The sequence below is a fragment of the Heterocephalus glaber genome, unplaced genomic scaffold, assembly GCF_053883595.1.
Source record: "Heterocephalus glaber isolate CG9 unplaced genomic scaffold, H.glaber_assembly_v1.0 deba00001593, whole genome shotgun sequence".
NCBI lineage: Eukaryota > Metazoa > Chordata > Mammalia > Rodentia > Bathyergidae > Heterocephalus > Heterocephalus glaber.
This window is the reverse complement of record NW_028258368.1, coordinates 11451777-11479147: the sequence shown is the minus strand read 5'-3', so window position 1 is coordinate 11479147 and position 27371 is coordinate 11451777. Positions and strand designations below refer to the sequence as shown.

The window sequence follows — 27371 nt, the reverse complement described above, 5'->3', positions numbered from 1 at the left end:
TTGTGATCATTTTGAGAAGAAAATGCCTGCCTCTGATTTATTTCTATTTCTCTCCCTCCTTAATCTACTTGTACATGCATATACATATCCACATATTCATATACTTTTAAACTATTCCACTTACTTTAAAAACTATTCATACATTTCAGTGTGAAAGTTGTTTTTAAAAGATTTACCTCTTTCCCCTAGAAATATTAGGTAAGAAAATTACAAAAACTTCCTGAGTGAAAAAAATTATCTGTTCTTCTAGAACCACAAGATTTTAAAACAAGCAATCATGTCTGAGCTTTACAGCATCTTTGTTACACTAATGAAATTTTTCCTAAAATATTATTTGTTGTGTTTTTAATATGAAAGTTTCTCATATAATTCTCACATAATCAAAATCACATGTGAAATTATTGCCACTATAAAAATATTCATAAAAATGAGAAGATAATTTTGGTCAAATATGTCTATTAAAACCTAAATAGAACTTATACTACAATATTCAAATCAAATATAATAATATTATGCAATTTGAGAGAAAATTTATTTGCCCTCACAAACCTTTTTATCCTACATCTTTTCATAAATATAACTGGTTTGATATCGAAAATGAATGCATTATAAGGGCTAGGCACATAGGACAGTGTTATAGCATTTGTTTAGGATGTGTGAGGCTCTGGGTTTGAACCTAGAATTGCAAAAGCAAAAAATCAATTGTAAAAATAAAAGCATTTTAGAAACTAAAGAGTACAACGTGCAAAAAGAACCTTCCTGTGGAAAGCCAGTTTGCATATTATTAAAAGTATAATGTGCTTGAAATCCCAGGAATCTGGCATTTAAAACATTCCTCCTCACTCTTTTTCTCATTTCTCTAGAGTTTAGATAAAAAAGATATCCGTGTATTATTACTTGAAAGTGTCATGATGGGAAATGTACTGCTAAAGTTTATGACCATGAATGAAAAGTCAAATGCCAAGTCAAGCATTCTTTCGCTACGCAACATAAAATTGGTTTGTAATAATATAAATGTATCTTTGAAAAATACATATTTTTCTAATAATTATTAATAGTTGGTATGATTTGAGTATGAGCAGTGTTGCAAACTTTCATGTGTTAAACGGCTTGGTCCCCATGATGTGGTATTGAGGAGGCACTATGGACCTTTAATAAACCTTTTCTATTTATAAGTTAATTGCCCCAAGTATTTCATTGTAGTGACTTCAAGATGACAAATACAATAATCATTAAATAAAATTTAAAAATAATAATGATTTCTGCTTTTTTCTGTATGGTAGAATTCTCAAGAATTACTTGCCAAATTTTTTTTCTAAAGTCAAAGATCATTTTTAAAATTTATTTTTCCACTTCTAATCTTCTGAAAAGAATAAAACAATTAAAATGTAAGTATATTCTATCTTATACTTGTTTTCTAGAATGCATTAAATGTTGTTTTTTTGTTATGAGCTAGAAAAAGTTGGTTTAAAATTAATCCACAATCAATCTGAATGAGATCTTACCTTCAAGTTTGTTGTTTTTCCTCTTCAGCCATTTCTCTACAGTCTCTGCACTAACACTTTCAGATACAAACTCATCTAACACCTGGGGATGAAGAGATAGGTATGCCTTCACCTTTTCATCTGTCAAACCTGTAAAAGAATTGAAAACAATAAATTTACCTATATGACATGTTGATGTAAATGAAATAAACAATATAACAACACATTGTACGAAGGTCCAGTAATCTCTACCCTGCTGGAGGGAGCTAGAATGAGAAGGTTTTGCTTAATGGGTATACAGTTTCTGCCTGGTATTAAGGCAAAGGTTTGGATGGTTGCAAGATATTATGAATATAGGGCTGGGGATTTAGCTCAGTGGTGCCACTACCTGCCTCACAAATGCAAGGTCTTGAGTTCGATCTCTGGTACAAAAACAAGAAAAAAAAAGATATTGTGAATATAATTAGTGGCACTGAACTGTATACTTGAAATAGTTAAAAACAGTATTTTATAGTATATACATTTACCACAATAATAAAAAGTATCTAGAGTCAAAACTTTAGCAATTTTAACTGGTAAATATTTCACAGCATGCTACACAGCTGTTTTCTAACAGTAAATTTGGGGGCTATATGTGAACCAATGTTGTGCTCTATTTTGTGCATTAAGCTTTAAAAATACTTATTTTATGGTAAGTTGTTATCATAGATTCATTACAAAAGCAAGTGAAACTATCAATAGAAGCAAGCAGAACATAACGGTGGACCACAATAGATACCAAAAAGTGTTTAATGAATAAATAAATTAATTCTTATATTTTACTGCCTCAAAACACAAATAACTCCTTTTTCTCAGAGGTACTAAGCCCAGCAGTATAAGTAATGTTCAGATCAGAATAATCTTGGCATTTGTTCATTGTTATTCTATTTATATAATCAATTTAACTTAAATAACGTTCAGTCTAGTAACTGTTAAATATACATAAGATTTTCAAAGTAATTTCACATTGAACATAAAACTACATATTTTCAAATTTAAAATACTTAACACAAATGGACTATAAATAATTTTCTCAGTGATGATAATTTTTTTTACTACTGCATCTTCTCTGTAAATGATTTCAATAAATTACCATCTGTAGGGATGGGTAGGTGGTAAAGGCAATGGGAAATTGTACTTAGAGACATATAAAAAGAAAGGAAGCAAAACTTTATGGCTCTAGACAGTAGGCCGTATGTTTTCCCAAACAGACAAAGCACTGAATTCATATGTGCTAATTAATTCTGCTGCAAACTAAAATCACATCTGTTAGGATTCTACAACAGAACAGTATGAGAAGACAAATTCAGAACAGTATGAGAAGATTTATTTCAATGAAATTAGTAGTATTTAATCAATTTCAACATACACATTATGTATGAGGTAAGAAAAAAAGCACCCATATATATTTACCCAGGGCAGAAGTACCCTGGTGGTGTAAGCTTCAATCTGACAAATTCCACAAAATGTAAAGACAAGAGACTCATTAAAGTAAGAATGAGCTAGCCTGAGAAAGCCCAGGTACAAAAAGCACAGGATGTTGAAGTAAGCCAATAGCATGCCTGATCTTTAAGACAACATAAATTTCACATTCTCTGTGATTATGTTCTACATAGTGGAACACATTCCACACTTGACTCATTAAAACACTGCCTTACAGTTCTTATCCAACTTTCTAATTGTTCCTGATTTCTGCTTTCTGGTCAACAATCCTTGACAAGGACACCAACATTTGAAACTGGAATCTTAGTGTATTTTATCTCCAGGCCTTGCAAAATCTTACATCACCTCAAGATGAGATATGGGACTCAAAAATAAAGGAGTCATCCTCCCAAAGATTTTAACTCTCAATTTTCCTTTCACTGTTATGTTTCTCTGAGATTACCCAGAAACTCAGGTTTCCAAATATAAAGTCATAACTGACTCATCCCTCCTGTCAGCCCATTTCACCTCAAGACTATCAAACAAGTTTTATTAGCCGAATTACAGTACATATACAAAGGACTTTCATTCACCATATACAGTGAACACTTAAAACTCAACAATAAGAAAACAAACAAAAACTGGGCCAAAGATTTGAGCACCCACCTCACCAAAGAAAATATAGATATGGAAAATAAACATGAAAAGATACTTGTCATTAGTGAATTGAAGTTAGACCTGAGTATCTTACCACAATGGCTAAAGTCCAAAAAACAGACAGTATTAATTGTTGGAATGAATGTAGAGCAAAAACAACTCTCATTTGTTGCTGGTAAAAATGCAAAATGAGGGGCTGGGGATTTAGCTCAGTGGTTCCGCCGCCTGCCTCACAAGTGTAAAGACCTGAGTTCTATCCCTGGTACCAAAAAAAAAAAAAAGTGCAAAATAGTGCAGTTGCTTTGGAAGACAATTTAGTTGTTTATTACAAAATTGAATATATTCTTTCTGTGTGACCCAACAATCACAATACTTTGTGACACTTGGTATTTACCCAATTCACATGAAGAGTCATCATGTCCATGTGATAAATGTTTATGGGTAGCTTTATTCATACTCACTCCTAATCTAGACTCATCCAAACTATCCATCTATAAGTCACTACATAGACAAATTGTAATATAGCTATATACTAAATATTATTTAGTAATAAAAATAAATGAGCTAATGATCCACGAAAAGACATGGATGAGCTTGGGTTCTTCTGTCTTGTTTTGCTTTGTTTGCAGTTGGAGATAGAACCCATGGCCTCACGCATATTAGGTAAGCACTCTACCAGTGACTCACATGCCCAGCTCTGACATGGATGTGTCTTAGATGCATAGTAGTATTAAGAAAAAATAGCCGACTGAAAAGGTCACTTATTATATAATGTTAACTATACAACATTCTATAAAGGGCAAAAGAATGAAGAGTAGAAAGCTCAGTACTTTCCAGGGTCCAAGGAGAAGGGAGAAAGTTGGAATGCGAAGCACAACAGATATGGGGGGGGGGGGTAACAAAACTATTTTGTATCATACTGTAATGGTGAATAAATGACACTGCATTTGACCAAACCCACAGAAGTTTACTGCATAAAAGTAAACTGTAGTACATTCAAATTTTGTAAAAAACTTTTGAAGGTCAGAGTTGAAAGTCCTGTTCTCAAAAAATAAAATAAAATAAAATAAAATAAAATAAATAAAATAAACCTATTACAAATTTGGAAAAAAATCTTACTGAAGGGGAGGAAGGATAAGTTGCTTACCTATATTATTTTGGAAATGAGTAAAATCTATAAAACCAAATGAACTGAAGCTGTATATAAGCTTTGTACTCTATTTGATAAAGTTGTCAAACTATAGGAGTAGAGTTATAATTCTGACACTATTACAAAAACATACTGGAAATGGACAATTAAATAAACAGATGGTAAATGTTGGTAACAAGATTTCTCAATGATAGAGTGGGGTTACTGATAAGCTAACAGAGAAGTTGTGATCCATGTATTAATGGATTAGAATTAGAGTTCTCAATATGAACTCATGTTTAAGTTTAATATAGACTCAGGTGTTTACATATAGGAATATAAGTAGATATGTATAGATACTCAAGTTAATATACATATTTTATGTTGCTGTTAGTTGAGAGGACACAGAAAAAAGAATATCCAAATACCAAGGAGCAAATACAGTATGCAGTTTATGGTTTCTATTTCAGATAGAGTATCTCTTATTCAAAATGTTTGGAACCAGAAGTGGTTCAGATTTTGCAATATTTGCATATACATAGTGAGACATGTTGGGAATGACACTCGTGTCTAAAAAAGAAATCCATGTTTCATATATAACTCATTCAGAGCCTGAAAACAATTTTTTTTTACAATATTTTAGTGTATCTGCATTTTCAATACAACCCATTACACAAAGTCAAGTAGGAAATTTTCCACTTAAAGTGTCAAGTCAGATCTCAGAAATTTTCAGATTTCGGATTTTTAGATTAGGAATGCCTAACCGGTACTGTTCTCAAATAAAAGGAACAGGGATCCTTGGAGAAATGAAGAAAATACATGAACTTAGATCAGCCAGTAATTAAAAACTTGTCACCAATAATCCATATAATGTATCATATGGATAGACTAATAGATAACTATCCTGAAGTAACAGGCATATTTTAACCCATATATTTAAAAATATTTTACTTTTTTTTTTTGCTTAAATTCTTTTATTGGTACATTTTAGGTATACAGTATGTTTACATTTATCATTGGGTGCTTGCGCCTCTACATGATGTATCTTGGTTCTTATTTTTTTTCCATTCTCTGTGCTCCCTTAACCCCCTCCACCCTAAAATATTTCACTTTTACTAATAAATAATTTCATCTATGCAAAATTTTTCCAGAGCAAACAGATTAGACTAATTAAACTCATTTTTATTTTCAGCATCTGGAAGGGATGCTAACAAGGAGGGGCTGGTTTAAAATTGTAAGTGAGAGAAAGAAAGCACAAGGGTATTGGTAGATGGATCAGACTAAGTTAGGAAAAACTGGATAAATTTTATTCATTTTCACACACAATTGATAAGTGCTGACTGAAAATGGCATGAAGGACTTACACCCTAAGCAAACTAAAGGCTGGAAAGCACAGGAGCTCATATAACTTAACAATGAGTGTAAAAATGAAGAAGAAGAATAAAAGAATAATAAAAGAAGAATAATAAAAGGTTGATGATAGTAAAAGTAATCACTTTCAGAACTAGCAATTCAGCCAGCAACCCAAGGGATAGATAAGGAATAGCTTTATTTTAATGCCCATAATTTAAAGAAACAGATTGACAGGCAAGTAAAAGCCACATCAATATCTCCTACTTCAATATTTTATTACTAAACCACAGAGTGAAAAAGATTACCACTATTTTTGCTTCCAAGTATGGTAATTCCTTTGCAATAACAAATACTAACATCAATGACAATACATTTTCATATGTGTAATAAAAAACCATTGACTGAGGCTACTTTCTTCTGTCTTGATAAAAGCGATATAATCTTCTAACAATTTAGCACATTATCATGCTACAGTTTTGGCTTATGCTGTCTGCAAGGTACAAATTCATATTTCTTTTTCATATGGGGTTTATATGTATACATATTTATGTATTTAAATTTAAAACTTATAAAAGCATAGAGAAAAACATCTAGCTTCAATAATTATCAATTCATAGCCAGTATTTTCCATCTGTACACTGTTCATTCCCTTCTCTTATAATTTTGAAGAAATATCAGATATAAATTTAGTATCTTCATACATTTTAACATATATCTCTCAATACACTGCTATTATTGCATCTATAGAGAAATTATCCTAACACCATAAAGTATCCAGGGGTCAACTTAGATTCTTTCTAATTCTCAAATATTTTTAAAAGGCAGTTTGAAGTAGGACCCAAGTAAGGCGGACATGTTGCAGTTACTTGATATTTTACTAATTTTCTTATTTCTTAAAGTTTTAAGGGCATCAGTAGGTTATTTCAGATCTGTTTTCCAAATGTAGGCACTCATGGGCTATACACTTTCCTCTTAAAACAGCTTTCTCCATGTCATATAAGTTCTGGTAGGTTGTGTTTCCATTTTCACTTGGTTTCAGAAATTTTAAAATTTCCCCCTTGCTTTTTGCAATGCCCACTGTTCTTTGAAAAGTGTATTGCTCAGTCTCCACAAGTTTGTAGTTTCTGCAATAATTCCTGTTGCTGATTTCTGGTTTCACTGTATTATAGGCTGATAATATACAAGAAATCACTTGAATTTTTACATATTTGTTAAGATATGCTTTATGAAAAAATAAAAAAAGATATGCTTTGTGGCTTAAAATGTGTCATATTTTAAATAAAGTTTCATGTGCTGATGAAAAGAATTGTATTCTGCAGGAGTCCAAAACGTCTACTTGATCTATATGATCTGAGGTTCCATGGTTGACTGTATGATTTATCTGTTGATGAGTTTGGGATACTGATTTCACCAGTACTACTGTATTGGAGACTAACTCTCTTTTTATCTTTTATATTTGTTTTATAAATTGGGCACTGCAAAATTCAGCATGAATACAATTACAATTATTTTATCTTCTCCATGGATTGTTCACTTTATCATTATGTACTGACTTTACTTATGATCAGTTTTTTTTTTATTTATGCCTATTTGGCTGGATATGAGTATAGCTACTTCTGCTTGCTTTCACAGTCTATCTGATTGTAATACCATTCTCCATCTTTCCACTTTCAGTCTGTATATGTCTCTGTAGAAGTAAGCCAGAAAGCAGAAACCAGTTGGGTCTTATTTTTTAATCCAGTCACATAGTCTGTCTAGTGTATAATTGGGGAATTCAGACTATTGACAGTCAAAATTATTACTGAAAAATGTATACTAGTTCATATCATTTTGTTGTTCTTTTAGTCTTTTTGAATACTGTTTTCTTTATCCATTATTCATCTTAGAGCTTTGATGGTTTACTGAAATAAGCGTGTTTTACTCTTGCCTTCTAATTTGTTTATCTACTCTTCTAGTGAAATTTATTTTTCTTATGCTCTTGAGGTTATGTTTTTCTTACTTTGTCAATATATGCAAATCAATAAATGTAATAATACACCACATAAACAGAATGAAGGGTAAAGATAACACAATCATCTCAAAAGATGAAAAAAAGCCTTTGCTAAAATTCAACATCCCTTCAGAATAAAAAAACCCTGACTATATTTGGTATAGAAGTACTTCAACACAATTAAGGGTATGTATGACAAACCTACAGTCAATACCATACTATGTGGGGAGTAAACTGAAAGCATTTCCTCAAAACTCAGGGACATGGGAATACTGACTACTCTCACAACTCTTACTCAATATAGTATTGGAAACTTTACCAGAGCAATTACACAAGAGAAAAACGTAAAAGGAATAGAAACAGGAAAAGTGGACGTCAAATTATACCGGTTTACAAATGACAGGGATTTTATACCAAAGAGGCCACCAAAAAATCCACCCAATCTCATAAACAAATTCAGAAAACTGGTATGGTATAAATTCAATATGGGTACAAATATGGGTAGGACAGCTACAAAAATGGGTAGCTTTCCTATATACCAATATTGAAAGCCCTGAGAAAGAAACCAGGAAAACCCATTCCCAATAGTATAACAAAACAAAAACTTAAAAATAAATCAAACCAATGAAATTAAATATGTCTACAATGAAAGTTACAAAACAAGACACTGAAATTAAAGAAGATAAAAAGAAATGGAAAGACCTCCAATGTTTATGCCTATTGTTAAAATGGCCATACTATGCAAAGTGATCTAGAGTAAATGTAATCCCCATCAAAATACTAATGACAATTTTTCACAGTGCTATATAAAATAAGATTCTTAACATTCATATAAAAGCACAAAAGACCCTGAACAGCCACAGCAATCCTGAGCAAAACTGAATAATGCCGGAGGCAGGACAATACACAAAACCTGATTCAAAATACACTATAGAACAACTGTAACAAAGCAGCATGGTGTTGACATAAAAATGGACGTGTAAACCAGTGATATAGATGAGATGATCCAGGAATAAACCCACACATCTACAACCATCTGGTTCTTGACAAAAGAACCAAAAACGTATATTGAAGGAAAGACAGCTGCTTCAACAAATGGTGTTGGTAAAACTAGACTCCTCGCTGAAACTGGATATCATATATTTTACCTTGCATAAAAATCAACTCAAGCCAGGCAGGGTAGCCCAGCCCTGTAATCCTAAAACTCTAGGATGCTCTGAGGCAGGAGGGTCGTAATTTCAAGCCCAACTTGGACAACTTATTGATTTAGTGAGACCCCGTCTCAAAATTTAAAAAAAAAAGGACTGGGGATGTGGGAGTGCAGCTCGATGTGAAGGACCTGGCTTCAATCCTAGAATCCTAGTATCACTCCAAAAAAAGAAGGAAAAAAAAAGAAAATCAAAATGGATCAAAGACCTTAATATAAGACCTGAAACTTTGAAATTACTAATAGAAAATATAGGGGAAATGATTCAATATATTGTTATAAGCAATGATTTCCTGAATAGGACTCTACTAGCTCAGGAAGTAATAGGGAGAATGAACAAATTAGATGACCTCAAATTTAAAAGCTTATGCATAACAAAGGAAACAAAGAACACAATGAAGAGACAACCTGGGGGGAGGAGTCTGTCATCTATTCTTCAGAGGATAAATATCCTGAATAGATAAAGAACTCCAAAAACTAACACTAAAAGAAGTAGCCCAATCAATAAATGGGCAAATGAGCTGAATAGACACTTCTTAAAAGAAGAATAAACAGTCAGTAAATATATGAAGAAATGATCAACATCTCTAGCCATTACGGAAATGCAAATCAAAGCCACATTCAGATTCCAACTTACTCTAGTCAGAATGGCTGTTATGAAGTAAACAACAACAACAACAACAACAAAACAAATGCTGGGTAGGATGTAGGGAAAAGGGAACCATTGCAACTATTAGAAGAAATGTAAATTCATGTAGTCTCAATGAAAAACAGTATGGCAGTTTCTCAAAAAACTAAAAATAGAATACTATATGACCCAGCTGTACCATTCCTGAGTATATACCCCAAGAAATCAAAGTCAGCAAATTTCAAAAATACCTGCAAACCTGCATTTATCATAGCATTATTCACAGTAGCCAAATAACATCCTAGATGCCTGTTAGTGGATAAATGGACAGAGAATGTAGTATATCTATATGTACACCGAGCATTATTAAATCATAAAAAAAACCAAAATCATGTCATTTGCAGGAAAATGGAACTAGAGATTATCATGTTAAATGAACTAAGCCAGTCTTAGAAATACATGAGTTGAATATTTTCACTCATTTGAGGAATATGCAGCTGGGGAGAGACAACATGAAGGCAGAAGGGAACTATTAGGGAAAGGGAAGAGGTTAGGGAAATGAAGGTAAAGGGGTGTAACAGGAGAGTGGATGGATCAAATTATGTTATATACATGTAAGGAGATATCACAATAAAACCCATTAATGTGTATAATTAATATGCAGTAATGAGTAGTATTTTTAAAAATCAGGTTAAGATATTTTGGGGTTGTTTTTTCCATGTAAGAATCCAGGGAGCAAAAGTAAAATTAACAATATACGAAACCAGTTAACAGCTAAACTTCAGACAGATGCTTCAGGAAACAAATTTTCTGCAGCTGTAACAGGTTCCCTCTGCAGACACAAGTTTTCCAGCAGCTTGTTTTCAATAAGAGGAAAATACAGTGAATTGAGAGATTCTTCACAGTCTGAGGTATCCTCATTTTTTCAAGAACCAATGAGTGCATATTCAAATTTACTTTTTCTTAACAGTTTCACAAAACAATTCCAAAATATATACCAGAAAAAAGTAAATTTTCTTAGAATGTATTGCGGGATAAATGAATTATTTTAGTGTCTTAACACAATATCTGTCAATCAAAAGTATCTTGTGTGATACTAAGCAAGGGTGATTAGTCACTACAGCAATGTCCTTGCTAACTTATGTCTGTGTGTTTTTCAATATTATATAATTCTTCTAGAAACATATATGTGTCTTTGCAATCTATCTTTTATTTGTCCAAAAGTAAATAAAAATTAGCAGAGGGATGTTTAAAATCAGTTAAACCAGCTTTCATACTCTAAAAATTCCAATTTTGTACATTTCTCTTTACTGAGTTTAGTATTTACTTTCCTGACATCTATACTCCAAATTTAAACTCTCCTTCCACAACAAAAAGACAAAGAATTAGTAGAGTTTGTTTTTAACAAATAATAATGTTTAACAACAGTTGCCCTTATTGGGATGCTTTCTATATACTGTATGCAATCTATACTATACACACCGCACGTGTAGCTCAGTAAAGCCTTGGTATGTGGTACTCAGTAAATTCTCAGTAAGTATTTGAGAAAAGATGAACTATAATCCCAAAAATGAAATAAGAAAAGGAAGCACAGAGATGTTAAGTAATTGGATTACAATACTTTTCTATTAGAGACAGGGTAACATTTAGGGTAAAAACAAAGATAGAACCCCAAGAGCTCACAAAGGCAAAATGTCTTGTGTTCCCATACTTTCCCCTGTCTCAGATTATTACAATTTATAGGATTGTTATTCATCAGTGTTGCCTCTAACTTGAAATTATACTTTACACATTTTACCTCAAATTATAAAATTAAAAATCTAATTGTTAAATCTAAGACCTTAATAAAAAGGTGGAAAGAAATCTTTGCAACAAAATGTCTGTCCCCTGGAGTGACAAGGCTAGGCCTGGAAATGAATCCAATTTAAGAATGGTAAGGAGGGGTCAGCAGAAATGACCTACTTCCTCCCTTGCTTCTTTCATATTTCCCTCTAATATGCCAACTCTTTTCCCTACTCACAGTCCTTGCTGAGTCTTCTCCACTCCTCCTCTGCCTAAGTGAGCTGTGTACCAATTTAAAACCAACTTAAGCAGAGAACCTTTCACTAATTGCAAACTCTATACTGACTGCCCTGTTGAACTATGCTTGCATTATTCCCTGCTTTTATCTTTCAAGGCACTCATCACAGGCTGAAAACTCCTATTTATTTTGTAAGCAGTTATTACTCTTCACCTTCTCCAATGAGACTATACATTTCACAAAGTCAGTAACTGATCTATTATTGACCATAGCACATATAGCACAGTACCTGGCTCTGTAGAAAAGAATTAACCTATCAGGCCTGAGTGTTCTCACAAAAGCTGCTTGCAAAGTGGTCCTTGGCTGGCATATGGGAGGCATGCTCTGCAAGTGTATCAAGTCCAGGCCACACTGAAAACAATGTGGCCCATCAACACCTGCTTTTCCAAAACTATCTGAAGTTTTGGAACTTGCCAGCCAGAGGGTGTCCACAGGACCAGTCCCCTATATAAAGCTTGGGTACTCAGTCTTTAACGTGCTTCCCTGGCAGACACACTTTATATCTGTCATCACAAGTCATTCCTGCATAAGCTGAGTCACATCCTTTGTGACTCTAATAGGAAAGGACTCTTGGAAGACTGTACCAGGGCTTACCTGGACTTCTCCCAGTATACCTTCTTCTGCTGATCATGCTGTTGTATTCTTTTGCTGTAATAAATCTTAGCCATGAGCACAAACATCCTAGCAGACCACCAAGGGATAATTCTAGACGCTCGCAACTTGGGGATCATCATCACTAAGTGAATTAATCAACGAGTACAATAATTCTTTGTCTTGTGTGATTTCACAGAAGCCTGAGAATGGGATGGTATGGATTTGCTGGCTGGAAAAATGTACCCAGTTCTACAAGGTCACAGATGTATGCATCCGCAATCCCATGTTTTAACCAGAGCCTGAGTAAGGAATCTTCTCAGAAGTTTGCTGCTCCAACTTAAATCCTATCACTACATGTGCCTGATGAGATTCTTTTCTTTGTCTTAGTTCCAACTCTACTTTCCTGTTATTTTCCCCAGAGAGCTTACATATCTATTGTCTAATAGGACATGAGTATTTTTACATTTTGAATATACTTTCCTAATTTTGATATCCCTCAATCTATCTATAACTGTAACATACCTGCAAATATGTCCCCATGTGTTGTATGTCATACTTTATTATATAAAAGTTTATAACTGTAAGACTTTATAGAGCACTTTTTGTAAGCATTCATCAAACAAGGGCTCTAATTTCCTTTTTTTTTTTTTATTTTAAAAAGGCAAAGTCTTTTTACATAGAGGGAACAGAGATTTTCACATGACAGATACAAATGGTTTCATTATCATTAAAATGGCTCTAATGGTATAATACAAATGAATAGATAAGATGATCCTTTGGGTTTTGTTAAACTTAACCAACATTGATACTATTCTTTTCAACCAAGGAGGAAAATCTGGGAGCAAAGCTAAGACAAATGCCTTATAATAATTATACTTGCCTCATATAGATCACCTAAATAATTTCCTTCTACTCAAGTACATTTCCATCAAAGAGGATTTGCCTATAACCTACAATGGGTCATTTAATGAATCTTGGTTCAATATACTGCCAGTGATCTGGCCTACACAATCGATTATCTATTCTGGGTAAATTAGCATCCTGAGGGGTGTCGTGGCTGCAGCATAGACATTGTTTCTAATGTTCATAATTTTCATTTATCAGAAGATAAATCCCATACTTCTAAACCAAAGTAAAATTTTTCTCTCTCTTTCCCTTGGCTGAGGACATCAATGAAAGTTGGCTTTTTTTAGACAAAGAAATCTGTAAATTCAAGCTCCTCAAACTTGTAAGATAAAGTTGAAAACAATGATTTTTCAGTAAAGTTATTAATAAGCATAAACCCACAATAATTTACCCTTTCTGTTACTCAAACAACCACATACATCCTCAGAGAAGTCTGAAATGGAGACAGATGTTCAAGTACAGGTTATGCCAGGTAAAGTATTCAGTGTTCCATGTTTACAGCTAAAATGCACTTCCAAATTGACAGTAACCTAATGGAGATTCAGGGCTCTGAGTCACCTGATGCATACTCAAATACAGGCTATTTTTCTTAAGAAAACCATTTAACTCTCTAAGCGTCACTGTTTTCATAAACAAAAGATGGGCCAAATAATAGTAATTGTCCCATGGAGTCATAACACATGTAAGGATCTAGCCAGGGATGGTGGCACATGCCTATAAATCCAGTGCTCTGGGAGGCTGAGCCAGGCGGATCACAAGTTTGTGCTTAGCCTGGGAAATTTAGCAACTTAGTGGGACTCTGTCTCAAAATAAAAAGAAAAAATAGGGTTTAAGAAGTAGCTAAGTCCAAAAGTCTTAGGTTCAAGCCCCAGTATTACCAAAAAAAAAAAAAGCAAAACTCTGAGTATATGCTAAGTAATTCTTGAATAATTATTTCAAAAATTCAGAGGGACCAATTCCCCCAAATAAAAGTATTTTATATATATATATATATATATATATATATATATATAGCTAACAGATACTAATAAAAAAAATTTTGAGTGTAAAGGGATATATGTAGAAGTCACCCAGGTTTATGATAATTGAAGATTTACAAATGGATGGATTTCCTAGGAATACTACATAGCAACCCATATGACTGAGAAAAATGTCAATTTCCATCTTTGTCCTATATTATTTTTTAATCATGAAAGAAAATTATATTACATACTGTCCCACTAGAAAGGTTTTAAGTATGCCTTTTCAACTGAATTATACCATAAGCCTTTAAAATCTACCACTTCTTCATAAATATCATGATTGAATAACATAGACATGGTAACACAGAACATCTTTTTGTGGAGAAAAAATTCCAAGATTCCTCCCATGACCTTCCCCTGGTGTCCACACCCTGCATAATCCCCTGGACTGTGATGTGTATGCATTCTACTTCCATGATAGGACACATTATACTTCAAATATATCTCAAAAAGATAATCCAACTGAACCTGATCTAATCATATAAGAACTTAAAGAACAGAGTTTTCTACTGCTGATGGCAGAAGCCTGAAATTCAAAGAATAAAAAGCATTTGAAGACCCATTACTGGCTTGAAGATGCACAGCTATGAGCCAAGAAATGCAGTCAACCTCTGGAAGTTGGAAGAGAACTCAGCTGGCAGCCAGAAAGTAAACTTTCAACCTGAGTTCTACCAATGACAAGAATCCATTTAGAAGGACAGCTTTCACCAGAGCCTCCAGATAAGATCTCAGTATGTCCAGCACCTTGATTTCAGTCTCAAAACCAATCACAAAGGGCCAGACTGTTGATCTGCTGAACTGAGAGACAAAATGTGGTGTCAAGTCACTAAATTTGTGGTCCTTTGGACAACAGAAAACAGATAAACCTTTGGAAGTTGGATTACTTTTATTATTATCCCATTTAAATAATAAGGAACATAACTATGTAACCCTTAATCAGCTTAACAAAGTCTGTGAATAGACGCCAAAGTTAACAAAAAAATTTTGTTTAATGGAAACATAAACTCTACTTTCCCAATCACACATTAGCACCAAAACATGGAGTGATAACAACCACCAGAGCTCTGGAGATAGGATGAGGATGATTCTGAGCAAATACACCACAAAATCAGGAAAGCCCTAGGAGGTCATCATAGCTCTTCTAACATTCCCAAGAACACGACAAGCATCCATCCCAGGCTGCCCTGAAGAGAGATGAAGAACATTATTCAATACTACGACAGTACATGAGGAAATGACATTCTAGACCAGCAATGGATGCCAAAACATGAGCAGCTAACACAGATTTGACTTTAAAAAGATAAAATATTAAAATAACTAATTGAGTGATAATAAGTGATTAAAAGATTAATGTCAGAGGCTCATTAGCATATATAGCAGGTACATAGATGATACTTTCAGGGAAGATGAAAGGTTACACAGTCAGAAATAATACTGAGAATCAGTACTTTTTAAAAAGAGCATGTGCTTTCATTAGTCAATTATTATCATTATTTAAGAAGAAAATAAAACTAATTTCTCATAATATCTTTCCAAAAATAGAGGGAACATATCCTTAATTCATGTCATGACCAGCTTTTCTGATATTAATGAATAATGTCTCCCATGAACATAGACTAAAAGTCCTAGCCAGATATTAATAAAAAAAATGCAGCACCATATCAAAAGGAGTACGCAACACAAGCAAGAGGGGCTTATCCTAGGAATGCAAGGTTCGTTTAACATCCTAAAATAAATACAATATAACATGTTAAAATAATAAATGACAAAAACCTTATGATCATATAAATAGCTACAGAAAAGTTACGGGGCAAAATACAATATCCTTTCATCATGAAAATGCTCAGCAATGCAAAAATAAAAAGGAACTTCCCAAACCATATAAAAGTAATTTTATGAAATATCTATAGCAAATATCATACTTGATGGTAAGAGAACTGACCACTTTCCTCATAAGACTAGGTAGATACAAGGCAAAGCTGTCTGCTTTCAGTATGTCTGCTCAATGTTGGACTGAATGTTCTAGCTACAACAAATGCAAGAAAAATACCTAAGAAAAAATACATATCAATTGGAAAGGAAGAATTAAAACTCTTTACTTGCAAGCAAACATTTGGTTTGGCTCAATTCGGTTTGGTTTAGTTTTTGTATTGTGGATTGAACCCAGGGCCTTCACGTTGGCCCATGGCTGCGTTCCTAGCCATTTTTTTTTAATTCTTTACTTTGAGACAGGTCTTGTTAAATCGCTAATTGCCCAGGCTGGGCTAGAACTTTGATTATGCTACTTCAACCTCCAAGAGTGCAAGGAATACATGCATGTGCCACCATGTCTGTTTAAGAATGACATGATTCTTTTGTCTATTAGATGATAAATTATTTATGTACAAGAGAATTGTCAGAGTCAAATCCTTAGATATTCCAGTAGTTGGCCTGATACATAATAAAGTTTAAATCAGCAGTTCTCAGCTGTGCTGACTATGCCCCCAGGGGACATTTGGCAATGTCTGGAGTCATGTTATAGGTTTGGGTTGTTAGAAGGGAGAGATGCTACTGGCCTCTCAGATAGAAGCATGGATGCTGTCAAACATCCTACAATGTACAGAAAAGCCATTCACAGCAATGCTTACCCATGAAAACATAAATTGTCCTGAAGTTTCAATAACTGTTTGATAAAAGAATCCTATATAGATCTTTCACAGATGGAGGTTTTGCTGGGTGTGGTGGCACATGTCTATAAATCCCAACACTTGAAAGGCTGAGGCAGGAGGATCTCAGCAAGTTTGAGGCCAGCCTGGGTTACATAGTGAGTTGAAGGCGAGCCTGAACTTCATAGTGAGACCTTGTTTCAAAAAAAAAAAAAAAAAAAGGAGGTTTTTGAAAAATGAAAATAAATAGAAAGACACACAAATAATTAAGAAAGAAGAAAAAAAGGAAAGAGAAAACAGTCAGATTCTAAGAGTCAGTTGGTTACCCTTACAAAAATATACAAGAAATGCAGCAAGATGTTGATACAATGTTGACCTAACTGCCTTTGTATTTTAGGGTTTCCAGTAACCATCTTAAACAAAAGGCCTATGAAATTATGGCAATTAAAAATCACTTACAGGGCATTGTGGATTAAATTGTGTTTCCCCAAAATTCAAATATTGAAGTTCTGACCCCCAATACCTTAGGGTGATCTTGTTTAGAAACAGAGTGGTTGTGGATGCAAACACCTGAGATGAGATTATACTGGAGCTGGAGGGTCCATACTCTACAAGTGCCATGTCTTTACCAGAACTCCATGTGAAGAGATAAATACAGGGAGAGGTCACGTGACAATAAAAGGCAATACCGAAATGATTCTTCTCTGCCAGCAAAGCATCAAAAGCTAAGGAGAGGCCATGCAATAGAATTTCCTTCAGCCCTCAAAAGAAACCAACCCTGTCAACACCTTGATCTTGGATATCTGGCCCCCAGAAGCAAGAGATAATCCATTTCTGTTCCTTCAGTTGCCATATCTGTGTGGTCCTTTGTTCTGGCATCCCTAGCAAGCTACTGTAGATGTTCTCTAAAGAAGGTTTCTAAGGTCTAAGCAATCCTCACACAAGTGCATTGGTCTCAGGTTTTATTTCATTTTCCTCCTTCTCCCTCTTTTTTCTCTTCCTTCCCATTCTTCTTCCTCCTCCTTCCCCTTCCAACCCCCTTCTTCTGTTTTATTTTTTTTTTGAGATAGTCTCACTAAATTCCCCAAACTGGCCTTGAATTTGCAATCCCCCAGCCTCAGCCTCCCAAGTATTTGGGATGACATATCTTTGCCAACATGCACACCTCCAAGCACTTTATTATCACAGTGAACATGAATGGCATGAGAAGTGTAATCTGGATTTATTTGTTCTCAACTATTTTCTTTAATGCTCTGGTAATGAATTAATGATTATTTATTTGAAACAGAAATACAAAACATCCTAACTGAAACTGCAGTTTGGAATTAGACTTTCCTATGAATTTTTTCTTCTTCACATAAACAAAGTATTATGTATAATTTTATAATAAAGAACAAAAGGAGCACAAGGAAGTGGTTCTAGATTGACAAGTGCTCCCAGATTTCTCTCCATTAGAAGTTTCTCAACCTAGTGTTGTGGAGCCTGTATTCAAGAGGTCCCAGGAACTCTGGCCATAAGTTAAATTAGGGAATTTTGTATTCTTTCACAAAGGTACATTTTTCTCAAGAGGTGTCAACAAGATTTCACGAGATTCTCAAGTAGATTTATGAGCCCATCAACTAGCCTAAAACCTAATCCTTTCATTTCAGTAGTGTCCAAAAGTTTATGTGCCATATTTAGCTGCTCGGCTGAGCTGTGACTTTGAATTAACTTTTTTAACCAAAGACACCATTTTCTGTTCAATGTAGTAATCAAGCTTGAAACAGTAAATGACACCTTCAGGAAAGACTTTCGTCTTTTCCTCCTCCTCCTCCTCCTTCTTGCTTTAACATTATAAATACCTGTAGTAAGTGAAAGTTATTTGAAAGACCTATTTTCTTTCATGGTACAGTAATGGTACAATGTTGTCCCTCCCCTCTCCATATCTGTACAGTATATGAAGTGAAAAGCAGTCAATTTTAAATGCACTTTAAGATGTATTTCAGAAATCCAGGACTTACTTTTAATAGATTAAAAAGTGTCACTACTCACGTAATGCAAATTTTACAAATATTATAAAGCACAAATACCCCAGCAATCAAATGCAAAGAAAGCTTAATTCATAAGATAGATGTGTATTTAGTAAAATGGTCTAGACATTAATTTCCTATGGCATTGTAGACAAATAAATTTAAGTAATGTATTTCTAACCTCCAGTAATATGAAAACCAAGAAGCACAAGAAAGCATCAATATTCCACATCAACAAAAGTTTAAAAAACTAAATACAAACCCTACAGCTACCACTACTTGCATCTCATCAAGCAGCACATGGCTGACTTGCTGCCCTCCAGGAAAATCCTACACCTTACTGAAGCAAGGACTCAAAAGGAACAGAATCTGACCACACACAACCTGACTGGTCGTCTCACCATCAAATGAGGAAGGAGTGAGCCATCGCCCAGCCACAGCAAAGACTGTGAGGGTAGACAAGAGAAAGGACATTCTCATTCAGAAAGTACAGTGCAGTGCACAAAAAACCCAAAAGGTAAAACAAATTACAGGGTAAGTATAAATTGTCAGAATCCCAAGCTGATTAACTCTGATCAAAGCTTATTTAATCAGCAATCAAGTTTGAAAAGACATGAAGGAGGAAGAAACAAAATGCAAAGAGAAAAAGAAGCACAACAGAAGAAAGAAAAGAGTAAGCAGGACAACTCATAGTCCCCAAATAAATTATTTGTGTCAGCCACACTGTACACTGAGTCATAGTTACAAGCTACCACTGAAGGCCCCCAGTGTGTCAGGCATAGTGCTCTATATGCTCTATATGTTATGCAATCATTCTAAACACAGACACTTCTGCTCATCCTTACTCTACAGCAAGAAAACTGAGGTGGAAGAAGTTAAACCACACAGCTAATAAGTGGGTGAACCTGACTCCAGAGTTGAGTTCTTAGTCATTATGCTATAATGCCACAGACCTTGTGTGTGTTAGCTGAGAACTCAAACCAATGGTTTCTTTAGGAAAATGGTATTCTTAGTCCCAAATAAAATAATATAATTTATTAAATTTTTAGTACTTGCTATATGCAGAACTCTCACAAGAGGAAAAAAGCCTTATTAAACAGGTTCTCTATAGCAGTCAACCATATATATATATATATATATATATATATATATATATATATATACATGCAAACCCTTATTGTCTAGTAATGTTCTAGGTATAACCTTAACCTATGATCAAACGTTGCCTTCTAAGTCTGAAGAGCCCAAGAAGCACAAAAGAAGGTGCTTTTTATTGTGCATTTACTCAGTCTGGTGTATATATATGACCTTTAAATTGATATGCTCACTTATTTCCCCTGTCTACCTTCCTGCTTCAACTTTAACCCACCCTCACTATACCCCAAACACATTCTTGCCTGGGTAATTTCCAGGTAAGTGCCTTTGCACTTTGTTTTCTTGTCCTGGAATGCTTGTCCCTTAAATTTAGCAAGGTCTCTTCACTTCCATTTCTCAAGTTTCAGCTCAAATATGCTTTCCTTAGAGAGGCTGCCCCTGCACAGAACCAGTTGAGGGGTGGTATAATACAGCACTTACACTACAGGAAACTACAAATTGTTTATGTGATTACCTATTTTTTCTTCATCTCCTGGAATACAATAAGATTCATGAGAGCAGATATTTGAGTAAACTCACTTTTGTACAAAACTTAAAACAGTGTGTCGTGCACAGAGCTGCGCAAATATTTGAATACATAAATATTCACATTGTAATTAAAAGAACTTACAAATGAATTGTATTTCATTTTCCTTCAATAATAATAAAAAACAGCAATTACACTTAAGAGACTGAGCCAACTTTCACAGATAAATTTGCTTTGCTTAACATCTCGTAACTAAAAAGTTTGCTATTTCCTCAAACTGGGACACAAGCATCCCAGGTAACACAAGATTGTGTTCTGGGTGGATACTAAAGGCAAAAGATAAATACAAGGAATTATCAGAATGTCAACATCTATTCTGATTTTTTTGGTGGTGGCGCTGCTGCTGAGGATTGAACTCATATGCTAGGCAAGTGCTATACATTAAGCTACATCTCCAGTCCTAAAAGATTTTATAAAGTAGTAAGATTAGTGTTCCTCAACACCCTGAATACATTATATCATTGTTATATAGTCCTCATTCCTCAAGTCCGTAGACTGAGGAAGACCAAAGTCTTTTCCCCAATTGGGTCAGTTTGTTTTCAATCTAACCCAAGGACCAAGAGATATTCTCAAACTAGCAAGTCATCTTACAAATGCATACTACCATGCAGAAAATCAGTCAAATCCATCATTACAGGAATACAATGCTGCCAATCATTCAATATCAGTTTAAATGTGAAGAACAGAACATATAAGACATTTCAGTCAGAGAGAAATATTCAAAGAATGAAAGTTAGTTTACCAGGTGTATTCTTTCTTATTCCAAAAAACTAAGCGATTGTGTGATTGTGCCAGTAGAGTATACCAATTATACACACACACACAACATATGTTTTGAAATAAAATAATTTCAAATCTTGGTATTGTCACTAACAGGCCAGAGTACCTGGCAAGTTGTATAGACTTTCTAACCTATTTTCTAATCTATGAAATGATAATTACATATTTAACTCATGGCTTTTATTAAATTACAAATAATATGTGCAAAGTAGTATGTGACTAAAAAATGGTAGCTATAATAATGATACAAATGAAGACACAGGTGCATAAACATACAAACTCACCTCTCCCTAGTAGTCACCCTCTCTCACTCTCTCCCCTGAACATTCATAGTAGAAGGAACCATTCTTTGTGATTTCAGTAAAAGAATCAAACTAAATTATTAAAAATCTCTTGGCTATGAAATCTTTGGCTTACATGTCTCTCTCTAAAAATCCTTGAAAAAAAAATCCTCAAATCCAATTCACATCTCATAAGATATTTAGAGTCAAGATTGTTAAATAGCAAATTGTAAAGGACAGGTTTCCTGAGAAAACCAAGACTATTTCTCAAAGCAGTTATTGATAGAGTCCAGAAACATGACAGCAATGTTTACACCTCATTATACAAAGGACTGGAGGCTCAGCCTATTTCTCATCCTTAAGCCCGCACAAATGCAAGCATAAAAACTAGAACCAGAGAATCCCTTCTGCCAATCCTGATGAGATAAAATGCAGTGCTGTTGAAACATCTTCTTGATAAAAACAGAGATCACTCAGAGATTTTTTTTAATTGTGCAACAATCCAATTCAGAATTCGTAATTAAAAATATTACTTATGGTCACCTGCCCTGGTATATTCCAGGCCCATGAGCTAGTTATAACTACTGCAGATGTGTAATTATCTCCTTATCTGGTCCTCCAAAGTAACTGAGTCCTTGCCTTAACAAAAGAGCTCTATCATTCACTTTTGAGTATACTGTATGCTTTTAATTGGTTAGCTCACTATTTCTCATTAGTTAATGTATTCAAGATTAAGTTTCATGTAGTGTCTGTTTCCTTTTCTGGTATACCCCTACCAACAACTGTTAAATGACTAGAAACTTGTTTAGCACCTAATATCTTACTTAATGTAAACATTTTATTCCCCATTTATAAAATAGAAATTGCAATAGATAAATAGCAAGCCTTCTTCAAGATTATTACTCCCCAATATTCTTGGTGAAAGAAACAGATCAAGGAAGAAGACACTGGGTTCAATCACCAACACTTAGGAGCAAAAAGAAAAAGAAGTGGAACAAGGGAATAGTTAGCAATATCTAGACTAGGTTTATTATAACAATTTTCCCAAATTGTCTCAAAAATTCGTATTGTATTAACACTACTGGGTCAAAGAAGAGAATTTATATAGTGATACTATAGTGAAAAGTTAGGAATTTCTTTAAAGAAATAAAGCAAATAAAATATTCAAGAACAAACATGCAAAAATATGCACTAAAGTCTTACAAGTTTACAGATAGGGCCTAATGACAAGAATCATTTTATTGAATCAATCCAAATTCCAAGTTTTAAAAACCAACTTGTATAGAGATTCTGAGAATACTACATGAATATAATTTACTATTCAAAAACACATATGAATGTATGTACTAAGAACTAATATAGTGCCAAGGTCCTAGAACTAGAGTCACAGAAATCACTTAATACCTAATTTTATAAATGAAGAAACCAAAAGAAAGTAAAGAGTCTAAAGTAGGTGTGATAGAGTAGTAGAAATCCAGATGTTCCAACATTATTTATCTAAAAAAATTCTGAGTCTCTGCTTTTTCACCCCCCTCCCCCTCAAAAAAAATCCCACTTGGCCTTTCTTAACCCTATTAATGGCTTTCAAATATCATGCTAGATTCCATAGTGTTATTTTGGTACCATCCCTGAAACTGTAATATACTGCTAGGTTGGTAGAAATTCTTTAGTTCAAAAGATTGCACAAAGGAAATATTTTGAACAGGTCTTAAGTTATTTTGAATAATGAAATGTTTTCAGCTCTTGGATAACATAAGAAATGCTTAGGGAGGAAATTATAGTGATTCTCATTCCAATACATTCAAACCGAAGATAATAAGCAGAAGTTAATTCAGGCCAAATTTCAAAAACACTTAGGCTGACAAAAAAAAAGGAGAAAAACTGGCAAAGCAAGGAATTCAAAGGGCATATCCTTCCACAGAAACACCAAAAGCCCAGCAAAAACTATCCCATTCAACTTCTTGTAACTCTGGAAAACAATCAAATGTTTATAGCAACCAGCCAAACACTGAATGAAGAAAAAGGGTAGCTTGCATACCGTAAAATAGTTCTGTAGGTTTTTATTTCCCATTGACCATTCCAAGTCTCTGGCTGAGCAGCAATCTTGAAGTTGACAGCCCTATTTCCAATATGAGACTTAGGTCTTGATTTTAGAGGGAGCAGAGCTGATCTTACTCTTTTTTTTTTTTTTTTGCACTTTATTAAATTCTTTTATTGATACATTGTAGGTATGCAACACAATTACATTTCTCATTGGGAATTGTACCTTTACATAATGCATCTTGGTTCTTATTTTTTCCCCATTCCTAGCCCTCCCTTCGCCCCCCTCCACCCTTCCCTATTTACAAAGACTTTATTTCCATTTTTTCCATTTCTCAGCATTTTTCTTTTCCCTTCTTTCCTTTCCCCTGCCCCTCCCACTACCCCTACCACTTTGGACCTTTTCTTTCTATTTTACATTTTTGATTATTCATTCTAATCATTGGTACATTTTAGGTATACAATATAATGACATTCATCATTGGAAATTTGCACCTTTACATAATCTCTCTTGGTTCTTATTTTTCACTCTTGCCCAGCCCTCCCTTCAACCCCTCCATTCCTCTCTATTTACAAAGATTTTGTTCCTATTTTTCCATTTTCTCATATTAATCCCACTCCCTTCTATCCTTTCCCCTAGCCCTCTCACTTCCTTCCCCTTTGCCCCTTTTCTTCCTATTTCACATTACCTATTATACATTTAGTCCTTATTTACACTTTCAGTTTCTCACACCAGAGAAACTATTTGGTATTTACACATGTGTGTCCTATTTATTTCACTTAAGAGTATCGCCTCACTGTGCATCCACTTAGCTATAAATGTCTCTAATTTCTGATTTTTTATGGCTGAGTAGTACTCCATTTTATAAAAAAAAAAAAACCCACATTTTCTTGATCCAGTCTCCAGTTGATGGGCATTTGGGCTATTTCCAAGTTTTAGCTCTCACAAACTGTGCTGCTATGAACATGAGTGCACATATATCACTGTGGTATGATTCTTTTAATTCTCTGGGGAAGATCCCCAGCAGTGGAATAGTGGGGTCAAGTGGGACTTTCAGTCCTAGTTCTTTGAGGTATCTCCATACTGATTTCCACAGTCTTGCACCAGTCTACACTCCCACCAGCAGTGGAGTAGGGTTCCTCTTTCCCCACAGCCCAGCCAGCATTTGTTATTGCTTGATTTCATGATAGCAGCCATTCTTTCTGGAGTGAAGTGGAATCTCAGCGTTGTTTTCATTTGCATCTCTCAAATGACCAGTGATGTTGAACATTTTTTCATGTATTTATTTGCTATTTCTACTTCTTTGTCTGAGAAATGTCTGTTCATTTCAGATGCCCATTTTCAGATTGGGTCTTTAAATTTGGGAGGTAGCTGATCTTACTCTTAAAGAATTATGGCTGTCTTTTTTTACCTGCCTAGGAGCTACCTGAAGGACTGACATTAGGCAAATAAATGGCTAACAGAAAAGCATTCTTTAAAACACACAAGATATAGGAATAACCCACTGTTCCCAACAGCAAAAGATTGCAGGTGAAGCTAACACAAGACACTGAAACTCTGGGAAGCAAAGCTGGAAAGAGAGATTCTTTCAAGAAGTCAGAGCTCTGAGAGAACTGTGGAATTTAAAAAGCCACGTACACACCCAGGGAGGAGTACATGCTCAAGAAAGGTCCAGAAAAACCCTAAATCTCACTTTCTCTAACTGATGTTCAGGCTCAGTGAAAATAAGAAATGAAGGCTAAAGTAGAATTTTTTAAAAAACAACAAAAAAAGAGCCAGCACTAAGCTCTATGGACTGCCCCAGCTCAGAGCCATATGTAAAGACCAGGAGAATTTTTTTACCTCATTTTCTTTAATTCTTCCTTCCTGCTTTCCTTCTTTTCTTCTTTCTTTCTTCTTTCCCTCCCTCCCTACTTCCTTTTTTTTCCTTTCCTTTTTGGCTCTAGACATGCAATGAAATTTTTATTAATGCATTAGCTAAATAATTTTGAAGTAACAGAAACTTCATGAACCACAAAGGACTGCTCTTTAGAAAAGCACTTTACAAAATAGTTTACAGAATAAATTAGAGAAGGCACTGCAGAGTTGCAATATGGGAAAGAAAGAATAAACAAAACCACCTGTTCAAAGTTGACATGACTGTCTGTATAGAAAAGCTACAGCAGCCAACAACAACAAAAAAAATTCCTGGAACTAAAAAGCAATTATAGCAGGTTTGTAGGACACAAGGTTAACACTAGTCAGTCTTTTTCTACATAGCAGAAATAAACACATAGAATTTGAAATTAAATACACTTTACACCAGCAATCAAAGAAATTAAATACTTAAATATAAATATTAAAAAGTATAAGATTTATATTACAAAACTCTGATGAAAGAATTCAAAGAACTAAATAAGTAGATGGATATACCATGCTCATGGATAGGAAAACTCAATATTGTGTCAAGATATCGTTATTTACATTTTGATCTGTATCTCCAGTGTAATTCAAATCAAAACCCAGCACATTATTTTACGAACATTAACACACTGATCTTGAAGGTTATATAGAGAGTAAAAGCATCTGGAATGCAAACACAATACTCATGGATAAGAATTTAAATGGAAGACTACAACACAACTTCAAAACATATTATAAAGCTACCATAATCAACATCCTTGTTATTGGGAAAGGAACAAATATAATGGAACAGAATACAAAATCAATAGACCAACATAAATATAGTCAACTGATCTTTAACTAAGGAATAAAGGCAATACAATAGAGCTCAGATAGTCTTTTGTAAATATGGTACTGGAACAGTTTGACAACCATATGAAAAGGAAGAAAGATGAAGCTGAACACATAATTTACACAATTCACAGAACTTAGTATAAAACAGACCATAAACCTAAAAGCAAAACAAAAACTATAAAATTCCTAAAAGATATCACAAGAGAAATTCCAGAGGACCTTGAGTTTGTTGTTGGCATTTTATTTCCAAGGCCAAGGCATAATTCATTAAATGAAGAATTAATAAGCTGGACTTGATTAAAATTAATACTTTCTTCCCTGTGAAATGCACTGCCAAGAGAACAAAAAGACACAAACTGAAAGAAAATATGTGCATGCATATATCAGATAAATGATTGTTACCCAAAATATGCAAAAAAATCTTAAAGAACAACAATAAAAGAATGAACAACATGATTATAAAAAAGGCCAGGACCTTGACAGACATTACACTAAAACACACAAGATGACAAATGAGCAAACGAAAAGATGTTCCATCACATGTCATCAGGGAAACGCAAATTAAAGCATCAATAAAATACCACTGCACAGCTGTTACAATGTCTAAAATTCAGAACACTAATAACACCAAATGCTGACAAGAATGTGGAGCCACAGGAACCCTCGATACCTGCTGCTGAGCATTTG

At 34.2% G+C, this 27371-nt stretch overlaps 1 protein-coding gene across 6 annotated transcripts in view; it reads right to left on the bottom strand.

The window, feature by feature from the left end:
* The window catches only part of LOC101711466 (cAMP and cAMP-inhibited cGMP 3',5'-cyclic phosphodiesterase 10A), a 339917-nt gene that overhangs the window by 196361 nt on the left and 116185 nt on the right, over window positions 1-27371 (bottom strand). For all 6 annotated transcript variants that reach the window (XM_087193588.1, XM_087193587.1, XM_004856934.3 and 3 more), the window contains one exon: window positions 1506-1634. In XM_087193588.1, coding sequence (XP_087049714.1) covers window positions 1506-1634 — 129 coding nt within the window. The remainder of the gene's footprint in view (window positions 1-1505; window positions 1635-27371) is intronic.